The 21,331-nt window shown below is 37.0% G+C and overlaps 1 protein-coding gene across 1 annotated transcript in view; it reads left to right on the forward strand.

Annotated features, from left to right (window-relative positions):
- The first annotated feature begins 5,776 nt into the window (after window positions 1-5,776).
- LOC136268861 (transient receptor potential cation channel subfamily A member 1-like) overlaps window positions 5,777-21,331 on the forward strand; it is a 29,967-nt gene continuing 14,412 nt past the window's right edge. The window contains exons 1-3 of the mRNA XM_066064331.1: window positions 5,777-5,963; window positions 11,814-11,983; window positions 15,209-15,407. Of these exons, the coding sequence (XP_065920403.1) occupies window positions 11,816-11,983; window positions 15,209-15,407 (367 nt within the window). The 5' untranslated portion in view covers window positions 5,777-5,963; window positions 11,814-11,815. The remainder of the gene's footprint in view (window positions 5,964-11,813; window positions 11,984-15,208; window positions 15,408-21,331) is intronic.

Consider the following 21,331-nt stretch of genomic DNA (forward strand, 5'->3'; position numbering starts at 1 on the left):
TGTGAAGTCATTAAAAGTGAATGTCTTATACAACAGCAACACGATAATTATTTTAGAGGCGCTTAGTACTCACGAAGGTTCTGGCTGAGCTATTTTGACTTTGGTTTCAAGTAAATTTGTAATAAATGTTAGTAAAATGTGCTTATTTTCATGTGTTTATAAACTGATCTTGGCCTGGCAAAGTTTAGTAGCTAGCTAGCTACTTCAATCAGAAGTATGGCTGGCTCCTCCACGAGGGGGGGGGCATTTGCCCCAAATGCCCCATCCTGGATCCGCCATTGGAATGGCATACAAAGGACTATAATACATTTTATCTCTTAGTGGCTAAATGTACACCATGGGATGGCGCTGCAGCTGCCAGTTTTCATACTCAGCAACTGTGGAGGATTCTTAATAGTGTTACATGCGGTGAGTGTTCTGTTAGAGTATTTGACTGACTGCTCTATTAGAGTATCTCAATCTTATTTTAAATGCTATCCCCCCCATCCTTGGATCCACCACTGCCCCATCACGAAGTTACCACTCTGCATGAAGCAACCACAAGCTTACCCATCTAGGCCTTTAGTAAACTCCATTATTATTCCATAAATGATTCAATAACACTGATCATAACATTAAACTCGTGTAACCAAACTTCTCAGTGATATTTCTAGAATTTGTCTGTTCATTGTAACCGAATGTAATCAGAACGTACTAGCTGCTGACCCATAATCGAAATTTTTAGGTATGCATATATAATATATTCAGCTGTTGCAGTTGTATTGTCTTAGGTGATTGATCACCCTGTGCAGGCTATCAGCCTGATACAGATGGGAAGTGGTACACATATCAGCTGTAAAAGCTGACACTTGCAGGTACATATTACTTATTCAGGCTTTTGCCTGATATTTATACCCTCGGACCTGCGGCACTCGGGCTGCATGTCAGGCAAAGCCCTCATGCCTGTGGCTATGTTACAACTATTACATACATGTAGGGAGTCACAAAAATGGTTTCAATTTTTTTATAGGAAGAGTAGTGAGAATGATGTTGACTTCACGGAAGCCACAAGGACAGAACTTGTTGGCTCTCATGGTTTTTAAATTCTGCAAATGTCACCTGGCAAAGAATAGTTAGAAATTAAGACATCATGACAAAGAACAGTTGAGGTATTTTAGAGGTGAATATGGAGTGCATGTGGACCCAATAATTACCTATATATCAATGCTGTCATGAGATACAGTATGACAAATTTGGAGGATTGTTAGCAATGAGATATACCGGATTATGTAATGCCTACCTGGAGTCTATATTATTGTGAAACAAGGTCCCTACAGAAAGAAGTTGGCCAGATGACTAGTGAATATTAAGGTTCATTACAAGAAGTATTTCAAAAGTTATTGAAACAGTTAAAGAAAAAGAGAAGATTCAGTTAAATGGGAGAGAGTTTCAAATCAAATATTCTAACAAGAGGTCTAGTACTGCAGCTTAAACCTACAGTTATAAGGGAAAAATAAATCACCCACAGGCACAGTCTCACCAAGAGTCTACCAGCGCTAGCTACAATTTGTCTAAATGGTTATGTGCATTAAGTGCGACAATAGGCAATATTATGTGGCATTGTGAAACTTGTGTTGAAATTACTCAGCTATTCTTGAAAGTTCCCTGGTATGTGATGAACTCCTATTTGGCAAGACGTTAGGAACCATGGAATGATTATGGACACAACTTTCCTTGTTGGTTTTTGATTTCTCAATTGAAGTAATTGCAGAAAGTTTTACAGCAGTCAGTTAAATCAGGCACATCATTGCCAGATACCGTTATCATTCACAGCAGAAGCAGAAAAGTCATCAACTGAGCCAGTGGCTTTAGAACCATCTGCAGGATTGCAGAGTTGGTAACTTCAACACAGCGAATCATTCTAATGTTATTTTGATTGTTTTAAAGCAGACAAACTGCACTGAAGTTAGCAGCCACTTGATTCTGTGATTTGCCTTCCACATCAATCCACACGGTGAGTCCTACATCATCGTATATCAGGAACATGAGAATTATTAATTTGCAAAACATTGATAGTCCTCACAAAGAAGGACAAGCAGACTGGTCAGCCCACTATTAAATGGAATAATCAGTGTGAGCAAGCATTTCAAAGTATTATGTTTGCTGGGCATTTCTCTGTTACTAAGACGATGCTGCAGAAGTTGAAGTAGTACTTTTTTGGCCAGGAATGAGTGCAGCAGTTTATAAAAAGTGTAAGTTGTCTTACGTGTGCTACTATACAGAGTCAAGAAAGGGAACAGAACCCTGCATAACACAGCATTCCAGTTGGAGCACTTTCTTCCCGTGCTGCAGCATGTACCTCTGGCAATTTCATCAAATTTTTTCCTTTAAAAACCAAAGCTTAACAAAGCTTTTTTGATATAAGAATCGCTGTGCTAATTGCTATGCTTTGGTTTTCCAAGATTACTTGACAAAATAGCCATGCAGGGGTGTACTGTATATGTTGTAGCAAACTGGCTAGATGTCTTTCTACCGACATGATGTACATACCTTCCTGATTCTTTCAGATGTTCAGTTTGCAAGACATGCAGATAGCTTACATGTTGCAAATTCATAATAAGTACAATATAAAGAAAATAGGACAAAGCTTGAAAGCACACATGTCTCAGAGATGGCTGCTTTGTAATGGAATCCCTTTACTGCAAATACAGTATATACACATCATGGCATCATGACCATACCATGAATGCATGAAGATCACATTTCTTTCATTCTATATTAATGTATTCACTTCTCTGTCATGTTCCCACACTGGGTTCAAAATATACCATGTATCTTGATGTCTTGATATTAGCTAGCTACACAACCACAATTTTTTAATAAGTTAAAATGTATATATATCAAGTTGATATTGTAGGATTGGAATGCTGGCATCATCAGCAATAAGTATAATCGCATACTGTAGTTCCAAATATATAATGGCATATTGGTTTCCAATTACGTACACAGTATTGATATGGCCAAGTCATTTTCTTTGCCTGACAATGCAGTCTGTAGTTGCATGTGTAACAGCAAATATAGCTATAAAGAGTAATAAAGCAAGCTATTCTATGTACACTCTACGAAAGAATGTGTATAGAGTGATGTATGTGGCTTTTTACATGTGAACTATCACATATGCAGCACTTATTAAGAAGTATGAAACGATATTGCTCCAACCATCTTTAGCTAAGCCTCGATCAAGTCGAACTGTCCATTATACTTTTCACCCAGTGGTTTGTTTGATAACTGACTGAACAACCTAAAAGGAAGCCATAATGAGTAAAGTACTTGTGTGCTATTTGTAAACGTAAGAGTCTGAACAGCCCTTACTGCAACCATTTTGTAGGCTCTCTCCACTGTATAGGGGAAAAGAAACAGAATTGTACATCACCATTCTTTTAAACACTACTAGTACTGCCCCAACATTAACACTCTATGGTAACTTGTTAACTGCTACCACCTGTTAACATAATTAGGCAGGCACAAGCACAAGGCTGCAAGGAATTCCTGAATGGTTACAACACAGCTTTATACTGAGTGTTGTGGAACTTATGAATTTTTTCAAAGACTGTGCTATACCGAGTTCATTAACTGCACCATCTGATCTAGTATAATTTCTCATACCAAATGTCACACGTACTGACTGACTGACACAATGATTACCACAAAGCATCATTATAATAGTCATGTAAATGGGTATCATGCAATGCTTATGTATATACAGCCATTTCAGGGGTAGATCCAGTCCCCCCTCCTTCAAAAATTTTTTTTATCATAGTAGTGTTGCTCAATGAACATAGCTAGACACCTTAGACATAATTCAAACATTTTTTATGTCTATTATAAATCTGTCTCTAGCAAATTGTTACCAATATAGGCATAGCACAGGGGGAACTAGCTGGGTTAGAACCCCCCTACATTTAGAGAATGAGATACTAACAGTCATTTACTCTAATAAAACGGTCAAGAGTAGCATAATAATTATAAAACAATGTTTGTCATTTTGAACAACTAAAACACCTGTTCTAAACTGAGTTACTGACTCTATCCACACCCTAGTGACTGTAGAAATTCTCTGGAGATGAAAAATCATGCAGCTGCACACCACATGCCAGGATTGTCTATATATGTTTAAATATTTTGTGATGCTTGTGCAGAGGACCTTACGCTAATTCTGCTTTGTAGCTTGGTAATATTTGAACATTCGATAAAATTTTTCAACTTAATTTCAGCCAAAATTAGCGCCAAAATCATTCTCAAAGGTCAAAATTTCCTTATAGACTTTATAACTGTACTACCAGCTTAGCATCATTTATGCTTCCAGCATTGAATTTTCACAAATTTTAGTCAATATTGCCACCAAAATTCAATATCAGAAAGTTGATTTTTCAACATTTCCTTGAGGAAACTTATAATTAATGCTATATTATATGCTAGCTAATTCTTTTGAGCTCAGTTAATACTTCCAATGTTGAATTTCAGTCATAATTGCCACCAAATTCAACCTTAGAATGATATATTTCCTTATAGGGAGTAGCATAGGCCTTTACATGCACTATACTATAATTCTAGTTTTTAACCCAGTGTTGAACTATCAACAAATTTCAGTCAAAATTTGCCACCAAATTCAATCTTAGAACATTACATTTTCAAAATTTCCTTGGGGCATGCCCCCAGACCCCCCTGGAAACCTCATGTTTTGCATTTTGCAATGTGCGAAAGTGACTTCTACCTGTGTGCCCCCCCTTAGCAAAATCCTAGATCCGCCCCTGTATTTTGACAACCACAGTATATATAGCTACAACTTTTATTAGGTGAAACATGTAGCTAAAGATGGTGAGACAGTCATAAGTTACAGCTAGTAACTTACTTAACATGATAAACAGATACTTCTCCTCTGTATGGCAGCTCATAATAAATAATTCCAGAAGAATTCAGTTTTCTTTTTTCTGCATGTAGGTAGCTACCACAGTTTCTGCATCAATGTTTCCCAGTGTTTAGGAAGATGTACATACAGGAGATTACAGTAAGCTGTGTACAAGAGTGCAGGCTAATCATGTTGCTATAGTAAGTATTGCAATATGAACAGACCCAGAGATATCTTTACAGCTAGTTGGGCAAGCGGTTGCTTGCTGTAGAAGGAGTGTGTTTGTTATTGACTAAACAACCACCTTGAGCATAAATAGCTACAAGGGTATAGCTACAACATGTTTATGTACAAACAGTTAACTAATGTTAAGAGGCCTGATGTGAGCTGCATGAGTTCATGTACAGTACAGAGTTTAATGAGTTGCGGAGTTCAATAAGTTGACACATACCAGGTGGCTTCTGTTGGTATAACATTGCCATGTCACTGGCTTCTGCTGGTGCTAATGCCAGTTACCTAAATGGACCTTTCCTGGTATCTAGCGCCGCCCGCACCTTCAAGCGAAGGGACGGGCGGCGCCAGACTAGCTACCTTTCCTTGTTTGATGTCACGATTAAAAACACATCATCACTTATTCGGCTACATTAAAAAGAGAACATTGATTGTGGTTTCGCGGATTAATTAAAATTGTGGTTTAGGAGCCACATGTGGCTTCGAGGAAGCCAAAACCTAATTTGCATATGCGTCGATATACGCGTCGCTGTTACTATGGTAGCACCTCTAGGCGCTATTTTTTGACTGAAGAAGTCAAAACTTAGCACTTTTAGGTGTTACCATAGCATTAGTTTTAGATTTTATCATAGCACATCAGTGTATATATAACCCAAATCGGTCTCGAATTGGTCCCATTAGCTATATAATCTTCGAGTTCTGCTACTTAATTGGCACCATTAGCTATATGATAGACTACGAAAGCTGGCAACACTGCGTCGTTATCAAAAATATATACTACTAGCTAAATCCAAGAGGCAAAAAGGACGATACTCTCGGTACGATCTATAGTCCTGTGTTGCAAGTAAGTTCAGCTTGTGTTCAGTACCAGCTATAATAGTACTGCTGCAATGCTTTTCAGGCTTCAGCGTACACTGTCATTGTTGATTTTCGTCTTTGCACTGTATTTGATGAACATGCAACTAGCTAGCTAGCTATATTCTCACTGCTTGTTGCACTTCTTTTGCTTTGAACTCCGACTGACGTATAGCTATTTAGATCGGGCAGCTATAGTTACCGGTATAATATACTTCGTGGCGTCAGCTCAGCAGTTTACTATATAACTGTACACTGTGACAACAACATGTGTCTTTTTTTTTCTTTTTTTTAAATTTTTCATTATTAATGAACACGTTTTAACAACACAAAAACAATTGTTCTATAATCAGTAAGAATACGGCTCTCCACTAAGCGCAGCTCAGTGGAGACAGCGGGGAGCTCGGTTGACTGCAGCTTTCTGCTCCCACGAATGGCCAGTACAGCGGAACGTAATAGGGAAAATGATAAAGCACAGTGCATCCAGGAGAGTGTCTGGTTGTAAGACGTATTGTGCTTCTGTGATAAAAGATCTGCCAAACGGTTGTAGAAAATAGTAGCCTCCTTGCCCAAACCACCAAAAGTTGAAAAAACTAGCGGGGTGAAAGATTCACAGTCAACACTGCGTATACGATCCCCATATTCTCGCTTCTTCTCGAGCTCATGTCGACGAAAAAGGGAAGCAACCCGGGTCTGACGATAACTTGGTGCGTTGGGATGGAAAACCCGGCCCTGACGTCAAACAATGCACCTTGTCGTCTGCCCCAGAAGCCCCTTGCATGGATGTCAGCTCTTACGGTATTACTGCAGTTAGCTGAAGATGGTGTAATTAGTTCCCCATTAAGTGGCAGTAATGGAGGTTCAACAGTAACATCATGACACACTTCTTGTAACCATTCTGCTGTTAAGTCTCGAAGTTCATTATGGCGGATGAAAGTCAAGCCACCATGTCGACAAATCATGGCATGATCAACACTAAATGAAGTTCCACAAACACAGTGACTTGGAATATTTGCTAGTTGCCAGCCATACCTCAGACACAGTGCATCTCTAAATTCTTGTTTGTTCAAATGAAACCTCTGTTCTTGAAGTGGAAGAGCAGTTAACCGAAGTGAAGAGCATTTAACACTGATTAATTCAATGGTTCGTTGAAGTGGAGGATCTACACGAGACTTGATATTGGCTAAGCTAGAAGTCATTATTTGTTGTCTCGACTGACGGATGGTAGAGCGAGCCTGTTGAAGGCAAGGGATATGAAAGTTCTCAGTTTGCTGTTGTATCATAGTAACTAAACTAGCACTCAGCAGCCTAGATGATGAAAACTGGGAATCACTACAGCAGGTGGGATTGGTAATGTTCAGTCCACCAAAGCGACAAGGGAGTGAAAGTAGTTCCCTCTCCACCTCAGAACTGGGCATTTGACCTGTTAAAGCAGGAAGAAAGTGTTGGTGAATAGCTTCTTCTAAGCTTACTATGAGACGTATATAGTCAGTGCCTCGGAATTCCAACAGGCGGGCCAAAAGGTGAATTCGCGGTCGACGGTAATCTGGATGATTTCTGTCTTATCTGAAAGTAATTCATCTACACTCTACTGTATGATCGGATGACACTGAAAAAAATGAAGTGTGCTTTACACACAAAAACGGTGTCATGGGGCACACTTTGCACTGTAAATTGATGGTATATTCCCTTTTTTGAAAGAGCCTCCCTTACTCAAGATACTCTAATAGAGCAGTCATAGTATTCTTAAGAGGAGCAGTGTAGCATGCTACGTGTGGAGTTATAAAGAAAGAAATATAGTTGGTGAGGGCATCTATAGTGAGGGGCAGCTATTGTCAGTAGGTGCATGCATGATGACTTTTTATTATTTACTTTATTTTATTTTTTAGTCTTCAACGTACAGCCAGGCTGAAGTTGCAATTATTCCAGAGTGGAAACCCCCTTTTAAAAAGTCTGGATCCGCCCCTACACTGTCAGGTTTGCTTTTGTCTGAAAACTTTAATCTACCATACCGTTTAAGTCAGGGATCGCCTAGAGAATTTCACTCGCCGCCCAAAATCCCGCCTTCAGAAATCACCCAAGACATTTTAAGCGACGAAAATCACCTTTAGAGAATAGTACTAGTCTATAAAACAGCATTAAATATAACAAAACAGTTACAGGTGATCGGATATAGAACTTTTAAGGAAGTGGCTCTATTTAAGGGCCCGTAACGAAGGATTTTTTTGCTATATTTACGGCATTCCTAAGTGCGCATGTGCAAGCATCTCGTGACACAAAAAGGTATAAGAAACGAAGAAAAAAAAGCGTGATGTGACCGAGGCTCGAACTCGCACATCTAGGATTGGAGTACCCACGCTCTACCACTGTACCACCGGTGCTTGCTGGCTATTCCTCTTGTTTTTGTACTATTAGAATTACAAATTTATAGTAACCCATACCAGTGAAGAAGAAACCAAAGCTGAACCCGACCCTAGCCCTAACGTTAACCTGACGTTTGCCTGTTAAACACAATGATGACTTTCATATGAAGGTAAATTTTTGGGCGAGTTCGAGGCGAGCTAGGGTTGCCCCGGCTTCGCCGGGACGTTCGCTTCGCTCGCTCCAACCCTAGGCCTAGCTCGCCTCGAACTCACCCAAAAACTTACCTTCATACAACTAGTGTGCTTGATACTCGAATTATACAACAAACGACCAGGTAAATAAATATTTGCACCGTGACCGACTAGCTAACTCACGAGATGCTTGCCATGCGCACTTAGGAATGCCGTAAATATAGCAAAAAAAATCCTACGTTACGGGCACGTAAATATAGCTACTTCGAACTTTTAATCGCCAAAACTCGAATTTTAGTTTCATCTCTTAATTCACTACTTTTATTGCATGATATCTACTTCATTTTTAAATTAACAATTTTTAAAAATACTAGTTTAGTACTAGAAATAGAACCAAAAGTTCAAGAAATTTCCTTTAGGTTTAGTTAAAATTATAAAGATTTTGATTTAGTTTTAGCTAGTTCTTTAACTAAAAATTCCGTTAGTTTTAGTTTCATTTTAGTATTAGAACCAAAACACCTCATAATTTTGATTTATAGTTTTGGTATACTAGAACTAAACATAAATTACTGCACTAAAAGTACTTTTAGTTCTAGTACCTTAGAACCAAAACAACACTAATTTCAATGTTTTATAGACAAACTAGCCATCATTTTCAGCTATGGAAAACCTTTCTTCCTTCTTCAGAAAGGTGGTACAGTGTAAGCACAAGCTTTAAGAAGGCTTTTAATAATACTTGTAGTGACAGATAACCTACTGACATTTGTTGTGATTTTGGGTGCTTCCTTCAATAATTAATAATGAAAATTGGCCATCCGCGCCAAAGTTGAGGGAGTGGCTGATGAGAAACTAGTATTCTACTTTGGGAGGCTGTCACTGGCGCTGTAACTAATCAGAATAGTTGTTAGTATTCTTTCATAAAATCATAATTTTGTGGCTTAAAACATGCTAGTAACTAATTGTGGTATGTCATCCACTGCAGGCTGTTCAAACAAATCCAATACCTGCCGGACTTAAAACATGCACCACATGTTGTTTTGGAATACTCTAATAGAGCAGTTAAGATAGGGAAGCAGTAATTGCCTAGTTTGCAAGTCAGTATTGCTGGTCTACTGAGCCAGACTGTAATCCAGTGGGAATTACCTAGAATCCCAGATTGACTTGGATGTGACCCTAAAACAAAAGCATGCATCAAAGATCAATGAAAATAGCACATGCATGCAGCACTGATGGTTTTGGGAATGTAGCTACACAGCAGTATACAGACAGCAGCTCACAATTCCAATGATTATTAATGATTAATGTTATTGATATTTATTTTACATCCTTTTGGCCCAACAGGTTCCTACCTTTTTAAAGTACCACGGTTGGAACAATGCCTGCATCATGGACCTACCTGTGTCCTCCAGTCTCCTTCTTGTGTCTCTTGAGCGTAAAGGTGTCAATTTGTAGGTAGCACATCAATGTCCATCTGCATTGTCTGTCACTTAATAATAAAACTGGATAATCTTTGCACCATCAAGTAGATTGCTTCTAGGCAAGCTTTAAAAATTGTTTTCTGTATACAGAGCTGTGCATGAGCAGAAACTAGTTGAAAAGTAAGTACGTAACTAGTTTGTTTACTGGGTTGTGCAAACATAGCCTCATAAATCTGGCACTTTTCTTCCTTTAATGTGATATGTTATAAAGTTCACATAATTATGATGAAATATATAACAAAAATGGATATTTTTATAACCTAGTAGAGACAGTTACAATTGATCAAGCAGCATGAGCGTTAAATCGTCTTTTCATATACATTGACATGACTTGTGGATCTGACAGAAAAAAATGAATTATGTATGGTTCTAATCCAAACAGTTCCTATTTTTCTTCAGTTACATTTAGCTATGGGTCATACAGTATTTAGCCCTCTCTTTCTCTCATCATAACAGACTCTACTGGTGGTAACTTTCATGACAGCTTTTCATAATATGCTGCAGTACAATTAAATGATCATTCTTATTACATGACATCCTAGTTTACTACAGGGTTGAATCATCCAGATCATGCTCTGGTGTATGATGGGTGTCATCTGCACTTTAAAATGTTGTGTCTATACTGGAAACCATGATAGTGTATATCTGAGTCTGTATGTTGATAGAAATAAATAAATTAGTGATCAAGTCATCCATTTGTGTGAGGATTAAATATCCATTAAACATGGCTTCCAAAACCAAATTTTTATTTTTGTGGTCCCTGCTATGCAACATTAAATTTCATACATCACAAAATATCTTTAGCTAAGTCTATACTGCATTGTGCGATGAGCTCCAGACAACACCATTACATATCACAGGTTTTATCATCTGAAAAAAGACACAAAAAGAATCTGAGATTGAATATGATTCTGTACAATATTTCTACACTTACTAATTACTATAGAAAGTGTAACAACACTGATAACAAGCGATTTCACTATACAGTACCACATTATTCTTTAGCTGATTCTTATAATCTTGCCTTTCTGACTTAAGTATTACAACTGAATACTGGTACAACCAAATTATACCTTACTACAGTGCGAAGTTATGATGCTTTGTTATCATTATAACTGTATTACTGGCTATCATTGCCTATGCTATTCCATTCATTGATTATGGTACCACTAAAGGGTTCATTGTGGTGAGCCCCGATTGTGATTGATTGATTATCTTCTTGCTTGTACCCCATACAGTAAAAAAATAGGTATGAAGACTATTAAAGTGTAGACCACACATTATAACTAAGCCAATAAACAAACGATATTACATGGATTCACTATGCATACCATTCTAGTGATAGCCAATCATAAAGTACATTGCACCTTTTACTCTGGCCTAGGCCTGTAAACATATTAACTGGTATCATGTGTACAGCTACATAAGATAATTATGATGCTGTTGTGTACTGGTATATACCAAGCTAGTCTGTGACTACAGTATGCCAATCAGATCTACTTCAACATAACCACATGTGATTGTACTAATTCCATTCATATAGAGTCTACAGATTAATGATCTATGGACATAACTATGTTCTTTACATGATTATAACAACTGGCTAATCTGTAAACAAATATGTAGACCAACTATCTATATACAAAGCTTGCCCCAACAGTACTACACATTCATCTAGTAATTAAAATTTTCTATACACAGAAGTTCCATGGAAACTTTGAATCTCTCTATATTCACCAAGTGCTAATTTAACTGTTCACACTGTATATCTAAGCAGCTTACTATACCATTTACTTGTATTTCCAGACATGGAGCTCCAATCGCCAGATGTTCCAGAAAAATTTCCTTCTGAAACCCAGGAGACTGCTATAGATACAGATTCTTTGGATGAAACCATCCCAGATTATATGCAACTGGCCATGGAGATGGCAAATTTTGCAGAGGAGGTTAAGAAGCCAAAGAAGTGTTTAGTGCAGGTAATTTATCATACTAGCAAGAATTTATGATAGGAGGGAAGTCCCTCCTATTATTAACTCTAAATACTATAGTGTAAATCTGAATTGTGGAAAAAACAAGAATCCGCAATAAGTTTGCATGTTAGAACTACAATGGAGCTTAATTGATTGATCTCTATTTGGACTCATTGCATGGATATGATGCACATCCTGTCTGATGATGATACATATATCATTAGATTAGTAGAAGAGCTTGAAGACTGTTATAGTATATTCACGTTGAGCTGAATCCTCAAAAACATTTAATAACTCATGGATGCAATTACTCACGATCTTGAAATTTGGCTCATTTGTAGTACTGCTTCATTTATATCTCTTATTTCACTACTTTTATTGCTTGAACTACGTATTAAGATATTTTGCATTAGTTTGTTAACTTTTAGCATAGCTATGATGTACAGTGTAGCTGTGACTACTTTATCAATCAGCAGCAAGCAGGCAGGCAGGTAAAAAAATTGAATTTTGGTAACTGTTTCTTAATGCTGGATTTACTTTTTGCTACATGATATTTCTATGATGGTTGTTAATGATAGTATTTTGGCAGACATCAATCATTCTAGACAGAACCTATTAAACAGTACAGTTTGATATCATGAAGTCAATCAAGTTGTATATACAGTAGCTATTCAGTATTCATCTAGCATTATTCAATCCAACAAACACCAGTATATTGCTTCCTTGCAATTAAGTGTACTCTGTACTTTATTATAGCTTTGATCTATCCATCTATAGGTGTGTGGTCACCAACCAATTGTATGTATGGCTTCTGGTATCATAGATCAGTCACATGGACACCCAAAAGTGGGACCCACATTCAACCCAGTTTCTGTTCACAAACAATCATCAGATGATGGTATTCATTGAATGATGATTGTCTCAACACTTTATGTATTCACCAAAAACCACAACTCGATAGGGCTTCCAAATAAACATAGACTAGAGATCATTAGTTTGGTATCTACTCATACATGGTTTTGCTATTCACCACAGAAAAAATGCATTCACCACAGATGAATGGCTAGGTAAAGCTACAAGTCTTAGTACAAAAGGAGCTTAAGGGTAGACATTTCCAATACAATGTACACTTTGTTCATTCTATACCAAAACAGCCATGCTTTATAAAGTGTGCAGCTCACAAAAAAGCCTGGATGAAAAAGTCTTCAAAGGTGGTGGCCCTGCAATGATGTTAACAAATGCCAATATTTTTGTTTATTACTCGGTGAATGCATGATTATCATATTCAAAACAAATTTGGTACCAAGATGCACCTTTAATTAAATCCTTCTTATGTATATCAAAATTCAAGATTAATGGACAATGCATTTGCATTTTATAGCTAGCAACTTTTGTAAGTATGTAAAATAAAGTAAAACTAAGCCGGTTTTTGAAGGTTCATATCATTCTCAGGAATGCCTTGAGGAAAAAAAGCTCAAATTTAGTATGTAGGCTACCACTGAAGTTGAAGGACCTTTCCACAGTAAAAATTGTCTCGTTTCATAAAGGCATCATGCATGTATGAAAATTCAGTTTTTGTTGTTGTTGCTTTTAACTCACTGGTGTGAAGCATCGAATTCCTTGACTGCACGACATACCGTATGTCTTGGTATGAAAAAAATAAAATGTTGAACAAAATTTTTTTATCATTATTGTTTGACTTCATAGTCACTGCTACAAGCCCATGTACAAATGTAATGATAATGCACAAGTACTGAAATATTTCACATGAGCTGAATAGTCACTAGTGCTGAGCAATATAGTGAATATGTTTTGTATTGTGATATACTTATTTATGTCATGATATGATAGCTAGAAATTATTATCGTGATAGAAGTTATGTGACCTACCCAGTACTATGTAAGCTTGTAAAATGGTGTCTCTAGTTTTGCCAAGCCTTGCAGTGCGAGTGTAGTTATACCATTGGATATTCTGGTAACATGTACATCCAATCAAGTATCCTTTCTACCATATTAAAAGGTGCTAGGTAAATATACAGATATGTTTACAATAGTCAATGCAATGCATTGGGCAGTAAGAACAGTAGTTCAAAGATCCAATGCAATTACAGTTCTAATAGATAAAGATGACAAAGGTATCGCAGATTCAACCTAGAGGCTACTGTATAGCCAGCAAGTTTGGCGGGAGGAAAGTTTGGTGAATTTGGCGAGTGGATGATGTTTCACCAAACTAAAATCTACCAAATCATTTCTCCAATACATATCTGTAGCAATTCAACAAATTCACCAAACTTTGTTCTCTCCAAGATCCTATCGCGGCAAATTCGCCAAAGTTTCCTCCCGCCAAAGTTTCCGGCTATACGGTATTGTATCTTGCAAGCTATCAACTTTTATGCTGTATATCATGATTCTATTGTGAATAAATTTTGCTGTTACATATGACATCAAAAATCTATATTGCCCAGCACTAATAGTCACTGTACAAAAAGTAGAGTAAAGAGCACGATGGGGCTTGATGCATATTTCACTAGTTTGTTGTTTGCAATGGTGTGATTTGCTATCAGAAAAATGCTACTGTTATGGAGTAATTAGACTTTCAGTAATGGCAATTTATACATGGCAGTTGCAATTTTCACATCAACAGTAAAAATGATCAAGAATTATTGCAATACAATTTTTTGTACAATCTATTACTTTCAACTGGCAGTACATGTATGACTACATTCTACATTTAATATTTTTTTCTAATGCTTTCAAACTGTAGTGCACGTGGTCTTATCCTACCCTCCTATGAATGTACAGTATACTTCTTACCTTACAAATCAACTTTTTATTGGCTTCTTTGTGGTCATGGATGGTTTTCTTAAGTGTTGTTTAAGTGAGCGTTCTATTAGGATTTTGGCAAATCATAGACTATCTCTACTATGAACCACTACCATATATGTTTCATGATATTGATGCTGCTTTTATCCTAGTACAATATGCAGTACAAGCATAAATAAATACCAGAATATAAAATAGCTGTACACATAATAGACCAGACTGATTTGCCTGTTATGCACATCCCAAGGGCCACAGGCCAGACAGAGGGCAATGACAGATAAATTGTGAAGGCATGTACATGTGATGGATGTGTACCATGCATATTGCAGGTTAATACACAGGTGAAAATCACCCATCTGATCTGATAAAGTATAATACATAGTACTGTCCATAATTATGTTTATCGCAGGCGGTGAAACAACATGACAAGTCTACAGTAGATGAATGGATAGCATATTTGGAGTCTAAACCAAAATATGAAGAAAGGAAGAAACTAGTCAATCAATTTAGTTTTGGTGATGATAAAAACCCCTTTTACAATGCTGTACACCTTGCAATTATCAATAATGATGTTTACACCCTTGAGAAGCTTTCTGAAGTTGGTGCAGGTACATGAATACCTATGTATATGCATGTGTATCAAGACACACGGTAGTGTGTCGTGCAGCCAAGAATACCATTCATGGTATTTAATATGACATATTAAATAAATTCTTATACCATATAGTATTGTATTGTATCATTACTTGAGGAATGTGCATAGCCTATTGCAATACAGTGAAATATAGATTATAGTCAGTACGCATTCACCCGAGCCCCCGCCGAATATAGTAATATCAAAGAAGTAAACATGTGTTCGCTCACAATAGTTTTGTACTGGAACAAACATGTTTTCATGTTGTAAACATGTTTGCGTGCCTGAATCATCCATGCTAAATGTATGGGATATTTTTAAAGCCTCATAACTCACTTGTTCTTTCCCGTATCAAAACACATTTTTGATAAACAGTTCCGGTGTTTAAAGGGCTTCATATCACTACTAAATCTCTGGGCAGCTGGCCCATGTAGCAAGAGTTATTAAGAAGAAACGAGGGCTCAGGTGAAGGCGAACCGACTATAAACCAATCTTGTAGTATGGTGCATGGGAAGATCAATGGCTGCCATCAGTATTGCAAATCAGTTTTAAACCAGGTTGTTTGTGTCATGGCTAACATCACACCACACAGCAATGAATGTCATATCAGCTACACGTATAAATGTGAAACAGTACAACAGATGAACTAATTGGTCATACACTTGTTCTTGTGCTACCTATGAATTAACTAGCTACCAATGCACCTTTTATTTGTACATGCCCCATACCACAGATTAGTTTTAACACACCCATTCAGTTTGTATATATCTAATTTGAAAACACTCCACCCTCAGGCCTGCGGACCTTGAGTGTCATTATATGTTTACAAATCAGATACAGACCTCATGGGTGTGAATAAAGTATAATTTCACAATAAAAAAATGCTAAAACTTTCATAGGCAATTGTGCTAACTAAGCACAAGGTGTATCACAGTTACAGTACTAAAGTTTATATATACAATTTAATACAGCAGTGAAATTTAAACTACAGTAGACTGCAGAAAAAAGTTAACGTTTCATAATTTTAATTACGCTGTAGTAGCGTAATTACAAAGCGTAATTACGAATTATGCTCTATTGGTAACTATGAGTATATTGTATATATGGCTGGTGAAAAACTACTTTTTTGCATAATTACAGATTACGGTCAAAACGTAATTACAGTACAAACATGGTAATTACTTAGTAATCACACCGTAATTACAATTACAAAACGTTAACTTTATTTTGCAACCTACTGTATGAAGATTCCACATCTTTTACAGCTAGCTGCAGCTGCCTATCCAGATATACTGTATGTGGCCAGCAAATAGAATGGTATAAGCACAAATTTCTGAAATGTTTGTACTAAAATGTGTATAAACAAAATCACTAAATGTATGTAATAAGAATTCCCAGGGAGCTAAGGGCAGGACCACTTTTAATAGAGCACACATCATGATACTCCAATAGAGCAATCAGCTAGCTAGTCAGCTATTCCAATAAATTAATTGCTGTTAATCACAATATTCTTGTATAAGTAGTAGTTGTAACATTGGCATGAGTAATTTGCCTGAAATATACACACAGGCACGAGGGCGCAGCCCGGTGCGAGTGTGTATATTCAGGCAATTACATGCAAGTGCCCATGTTATGACTAATATATTCCACTTGGGTGTATCACCTGCAAGTGTGCATGGAAGCTGCGGGAATGCTTTGCGAGTGTATATGGGACCATGTGAATTTCGATTGTGGATAACGTTGTAAGAGCAACGACATAGTTAGTTACATAAAATTTTCCCAGGTTAAAATTTTGAATGCAGCCTGGAAGTGCTCTCAGATTCAGTATCAGATCAATTAATTTTTAAAATCCTCCTAGTATAGTGATGGCTATTCAATACCTGAGAGCCCAAGTTTACTCAGTAGCTATAATTATATAGAAAAAAATAGCATGCTTAACTCTCAAAATTGTCTCTCAGAAAGCGTAATTATTTTGTAAAAAATTCTACTTTCAAAATGGCATGCACAGCCAGCACAAATACCACCAGATTTAATCTCAGAAAGCCTGATTTTTAAGTAAAAACTTTCTTGTTTTGCTATAGCCATGAAAATGCTATAATATTTATTTCAAGTTTTGAATTATTTCTTGGAAAACATCCACCCATGCAGATCTTTTAATTTACTCATGCTTTGTGGTATCGTACGTACAGTGATGGTCAATACTGATCTCACACAAATTGTATAGATTCAATACTTGAGATGCGCAGTGCATTGTTAATAGAATATGTACAGTATACATGAGGAACACATGATTGTCCTAGCATTATGTGGTCAGTACTACACTCATACATCAAGCTCTACCAACCTTAGGGTCTGGCTTCACACAATCACAAAAATCAACACTCATAACACAGCCATGTTTGGCAACTATTTCAACTGTTTTATATAGCTATGTAGTTGTGAACTTGGACAACTATAGAAGAGACTTTCACCTGGTCACCCCCCAATTCCTGATTCCCCCCTCCCCCCCAAAGGAGAAATCCTAGAATAAACACTGTTTAAGTGTATCATCATAAACATGCAGATGGCTTCGATTGTGGGTACGCAATTAAACGCAGGAAGCCCAATTACGAGCTGAACAGCTCATAATGAAGCTTAAGGGGGCAGGCAACTATGTCCTATGGCTTCCGTCCATTTAAAACATGTCTTTATGTGAATCTCTATAGCTAACACAGACACTATTATCTAACTGATCAATAACTGATGTTGTAGTTGAGGCCTTGAACAACTGTTTAGTGCAAATCTGAGTAAAAATCTTCAAAGCATGTGTAAAATATGGCGCAATTGTCATTTTTCAGTAAAATTGATTCTTCTTCTGCAGCTGATGATGAAACTCTCTAAAATTGTTTGCAGAGGCTTGTCGTAGTATTATCTTGAAAAGTATGGAACCAGATTTTTGTATGATGTTACTACCCGACTACTAGAGCACCAGAAAATCAAATCAATTTTTTCTTACAAATATTGAGAATTCCACAACTAATTTGAAAAAGAAATTCCAAAATTTGCTTCCATACTTTTGTTACAAATCCACTTAGGTAGCAGATTATAAAGTTTGAACACCATAGAACTAAAACTGAGAGACTAGTTTCAAAAATTCCATAACTGTGTAGGTTTCTACAACTTTTTGGTCTTAAACACAAAGCTGAAACTTTTAGTGAGTATTTTTAACTGGAGATGATGATTTCTTAGTGCTATAAATGCATCTGATACAAAAAAATAATGGACAGCAAGCAGGGATCAGTAGAAAGCAGTAATTTTCAGATGAAGCCATAGGAATTAGTAGCGTGCCCCCTTAAGTTCACTATAAAGTACTTACTATACTAGCCATGAATAAACTAAAGCACTATAATGGCCTAGCCAATTAAGCGCAATGGCGGATCCAGGATAGGGCATTTGGGGCAAATGCCCCCCCCCTTCAAGAAATTGCATACAAGATCGAGATACTCTAATAGAGCAGTCAGTTACTCTAATAAAGCAGTCACAATGTTCATGAGGCAGTGTAGCTTACCTATGAAGCTATAAATAGGATTTTATTTTACATAACAGACTTGATATATTTGGTAAAGGATCACTAGCTATTATTGTTGTGACCTTTTTTTTTTTTTTTTTTTTTTTTTGTCTTCAACTGTTTTTCAGCAAGGTGCCCCCCCTCTTTCCAAACTCTGGATCCGCCCCTGATGAAATTGAAGAAGAGCATTTTCAATGGAAATAGTGTACCTGAATTAAGCATACCGGTACTGGTAATAACTACACAAGCAGATGAATCAAGCCTTTTAAACAGACCAATGCACTTCATTGTATGTATATGCACACACGGAGTTTGAAAATTTCATAACAGAATCAACTTTTATTACACTGGATATTCTATTAGAGTAGTTACAGTGGCGGATCCAGGATGGGGAATTTGGGACAAATGCCCCCCCCCCCCCCCCCCCCCCCTTCAAGAAATTGCATACAAGATCGAGATACTCTAATAGAGCAGTCAATTACTCTAATAAAGCAGTCACAATGTTCATGAGGCAGTGTAGCTTACCTATGAAGCTACAAATAGGATTTTATTTTACATAACAGACGTGATATAGTTGGTAAGGATAACTAGCTATTATTGTTGTGACCTTTTTTTTTTTTTTTTTTTTGGTCTTCAACTGGTTTTCAGCAAGTTTTTTTGGTCTTCAACTGTTTTTCAGAAAGGTGCCCCCCCTCTTTCAAAACTCTGGATCCGCCCCTGAAGCGCCACGTCCTGTCACTACATGCATGTGACATCGCACCATGCAGGTGTCAAAACAGCAATATAAAGATGATTCAAGTGCACTAAAGTGTACTTATCATTATATTATATGTTATAATTGTAGGACTCATGTCAGTGAGTATGTTACAATAGAAAGACAATTAAAATAATAAATAAATAAAGCTACATAAATTTACAATGTGATTTGATGTAAAAGATCTTTAAAAGTGTCTACATTTTTACAAATTATAATATCTTCAGGTAGAGTGTTCGACAATCGAATCATACTGGGGAAGAAGCTGTACTTATAAGCATCCACAGTTGAGCCTATCTTACTTTAGCCATGAATAAACTAAAGTAGTGAATACTATTAACACTAATGGCCAAATCAATTAAGCGCTACGCCCAGTGTCTGGACATCACTACGTGACTATTGAATGCAACATGATCAATAATCTGCGACCTTCTTCATTCAGTAAAACAATGAACTATCTTCTTCCCCAAGTCCATGATCTATGCTTTGGCTCACTTTATAAAACTAAAACCCACTATCGATCCTGTGAAGCGTCGCTATATTAAAGCAGAGGAGATCACACAGTTTCATCAAAGAAATTGAATGATTTCTGAGAATGCTTGGAATGTATTAATGAGAAAGGAGGTAGTATATACAAGTTATATCCCTCTACACCTTTTCTTCCCTTTGAAGTGAGGTGTGAAAGTGTTATGTATAAATATAACTATCTATGGTTCCCTTTTTTAAGTGGCAACTATTGTATCATTACTACAGATATGTTGATTGTCTTATGTGTACTTTTGAAAGTTCCACTAAACTATTTAGACTTTGAATTAATAATTCCGTGCTATGTTAGTATGAATGAGTAAAATTAACAGGCATTTAATTGCTGCAAAATTACTAGAATGTATACAGTCAGGAGCTTATAGGCAGTCTGTATGTTTACTTGTATACTTAAATTTTCTGTAAAAATAACTATCAGATGCAATTTCAGAGAAAATACGTATTTCCAGGGGAACATGCCCCTAGATCCTCCAAGCTATACATGCAAAGCATGCCACTATGTGACAGTGTGTGCCACATAAAAATAGATAATCTCTGACTTGTGTCCGTATGGCTGGTCACTCAAACTATTTGGGCTATGGCCCTGATCGGTGGCAGATCCAGGGGGGACACAGAGGGCACGTGCCCACCCCCCCTCCCATCCCTTTCAATAAAAATTGTATACAAGATCGAGATACTCTAATAGAGCAGTCACTCTAATAAAGCAGTCATAGTGTTCATGAGGCAGTGTAGCTTAACTATGAAGTTATGAATAAGGATCTGAATAAGAATCTTAATATACTTTATAGTAAATACATTTGGGAAAGGGCAGCCATTGTTGCTGTGACCTTTTTTGTTGTTGTTGCTTTGGTCTTCAACTTTTCAGCAAAGTGCACCCCCCCATGTACAATTACCTCAAGCTCACATGCAATATACATTGTTCATAATTATGCATGCATCATGATACAGGTACACACACACACACACACACACACACACACACACACACACACACACACACACACACACACACACACACACACACACACACACACACACACACACACACACACAC

This window comes from Dysidea avara, chromosome 1, assembly GCF_963678975.1.
Source record: "Dysidea avara chromosome 1, odDysAvar1.4, whole genome shotgun sequence".
Classification (NCBI taxonomy): Eukaryota; Metazoa; Porifera; class Demospongiae; order Dictyoceratida; family Dysideidae; genus Dysidea; species Dysidea avara.